This window comes from Penaeus monodon, chromosome 38 (assembly GCF_015228065.2).
Source record: "Penaeus monodon isolate SGIC_2016 chromosome 38, NSTDA_Pmon_1, whole genome shotgun sequence".
In the NCBI taxonomy this organism is placed as follows: domain Eukaryota; kingdom Metazoa; phylum Arthropoda; class Malacostraca; order Decapoda; family Penaeidae; genus Penaeus; species Penaeus monodon.
The window spans coordinates 31297200-31299699 of NC_051423.1; the positions used below are offsets into that span (position 1 = coordinate 31297200).

The 2500-nt window shown below is 38.4% G+C and overlaps 1 protein-coding gene across 2 annotated transcripts in view; it reads right to left on the reverse strand.

Moving 5' to 3' along the window:
• The window catches only part of LOC119597056 (ecto-NOX disulfide-thiol exchanger 2-like), a 39892-nt gene that overhangs the window by 8617 nt on the left and 28775 nt on the right, over positions 1-2500 (reverse strand). For both annotated transcript variants that reach the window (XM_037946501.1, XM_037946499.1), the window contains exon 12: positions 1544-1650. In XM_037946501.1, coding sequence (XP_037802429.1) covers positions 1544-1650 — 107 coding nt within the window. The remainder of the gene's footprint in view (positions 1-1543; positions 1651-2500) is intronic.

A 2500-nucleotide genomic window follows, 5' to 3' on the forward strand; every position in this document is an offset into this window, starting at 1 on the left:
TGGAAGAAAAAGTTTGGGATATTTCATGACAAGAGACTCAGGTACAGATACACTATATTAACACTGAAATTTGAAAAAGGGGGAGAATTATTTAAGTCAGACGTTCTACAACTTTTCTCTCTCCTTCAGAGTTTAGTCCTATTCCATGCTATAATGAAAGTTCCGGTAACAACACATCCTACAAAACTGTTATGTGTATATACTGTTCTATATATAAACACAACCTTCAACATCTGTAAGCTCTACATCTAGCACTTGTCCTGACTTGAAACATCCTGAGAGTATCTTGTTCTCACTGAAAACTTCCATTCTAAAAAGAACTACCTTTCAACTTCTTTTTCTACTCCATACGAATACAATATAAGAATGTGGGAGCTAATGAGACCATCACAATCAGTGTCTTTAAACTTGTGTCATTTCATGATGTACACATCAAACTTAACTCCTGGATGCAGCTGACAACAGAATCCTATCCATGGATGCCTTGTTAAAGCCTTAACTTTATCACAAGATTAGTGAACTTACCTAATGTTTTCTCCTCTTTAGGTGCCTCCTAATTACAAAGAGTAAATTTTACTTTTGAATTTTAAGTATCTACAAAAGCTAAAACAAATGGGCATTGCCATGGTGAAGGATCCCTTAGATTGCATAAAAAGAACTATTCATAAAGCAGTACTGATTAAAAAGGGCAATAATAGACTTGAATGCAATGATGCTGAGCTCTGCACCAGATTGGTCCTTTACTGCCTGCCAAATCATAGTTGCAGTGGCAACCATGCTCCTTCAACCATTCCTTTTGTCTTACCAAGTGACTTTTCCACAAAGTCTAACCGAACTTGAGGCATGCATAGCCTGAGGTCTGCAGCATGCACGTGGATTGCCCAGCCAAAATGGATCTTATGACCAATCTAGACCCATGCACACTGCAGGGCTGCATTATTACTTATCTCTCCAGGGCTACATGCAAGTTTTACCTGTTTGCATATATATAGTGACAACTAGATTGCATCTGCAAAACTGTATGCTTATTTATTCTAAATGGGCCAAGAATAAACAGTTAACACTTAAAAACTACAATACAAAATCTTTCAGCCCACTCACAACAAAGTATCAGCACAAGTTTTGCTCACTCTTTATGCAAAGCTTCAATCAGTTTTTAGCAAAAAATAAAACTTTACTTACAACTTCAACATCAGGGATTTCAAAGGAAGAACACTTTATCTCCAAACTAAAGATGTGAGAATCATGTGGGGACTGTATCATAAATATGCAAACTATAGAGAGGAGGACAAAAGGTAAACTTTAAAGCTAATTTTCTGAAGAAACTTTGCTAGTGGGTGATTTCACTATAAAAATAAGACCTCATGCTTTGTACCAATTCATTTTTATAATAATATGAACATGGTACAAAATACACACCACTCACAGAAAAATGCTAACCGAATTTGCTGGAAAAGGAAGTTATATTTCAAAACTGATAAATAATGCTTCTGCACTATTGGCAGCATACACTGTGAATGGGTGTACATGAGGCATGGCATACCTCTGCCTGCTTCTTCCACATCTCAATGTTGCGCCTCTGGGCCTTGGTGAAGTGGTCCCAGACCTTCTGGTGACCGGCTGACATGAAGACACGCTCGATCTGACCGACTGAGTGGCGGAAGAAACATTTGACGGTCAATAGGAGTAGCCCAGTCAGGAATATACCCTGCACCCCTGTGCCGCAATGCTGTTTGTGATCTGGGTCTTGCTGCTGCCACTTACACTTACTGCCTGTCCTGCTGACTGATCTAAGTCATTTGGAAGACCCACTCTACCGCTAAACCCACACCAAAAGCCAAATTTTGCATAACAAATTTCAAAGCATAAATTCTGAGGATACATATTACAGATACTGAAAAGCTGACTTCTAAAGAATGAAAAGATGAGAAATGTAACTATAAGAAAAGGGAAAAAACTGTCAACAGTCAATGGCTTCCAAAAACTGTGGATGGTGTTGGCATAGTGGGCAGAGAAGGCCCTAATACACACATACTACACCTGTGTGTGTTGTACTCTGGGCAGGCACTGTTGTGGTGGAGTGGAGGGATACAGAACAGACATTGGTTCACTTTTAAGTACAATTACCTTTTCCATGTACCTGCCCTTCTGCATTAGCAGTAAATTCAGACTTTCAGAACTAATGCCAAATTTGCAATTGCTTCAACTGTATACCTACAAACCAAGTGCCAATCCAGAAGCACTTATATGAGGGAAGAGAAGAGCCTGCTCTCTGACACTGCAGTAAATTTTCACTTATTCCTCAAAACTCTTAAAAGAACTAGGTATGTCACTTATTCAAAACAAGGTCATTGTTAACAACTTCATTCCTGAAATTTTTAAATTGCATTCAAACTACAGTCCATTAAATGATGAGTCACATCCCAGTCTGAAAGTACGTAATTTACTCCCTTTGCTAAAAATACCAAGAACCTTTATCTATTTAAATGTCATGAAACCT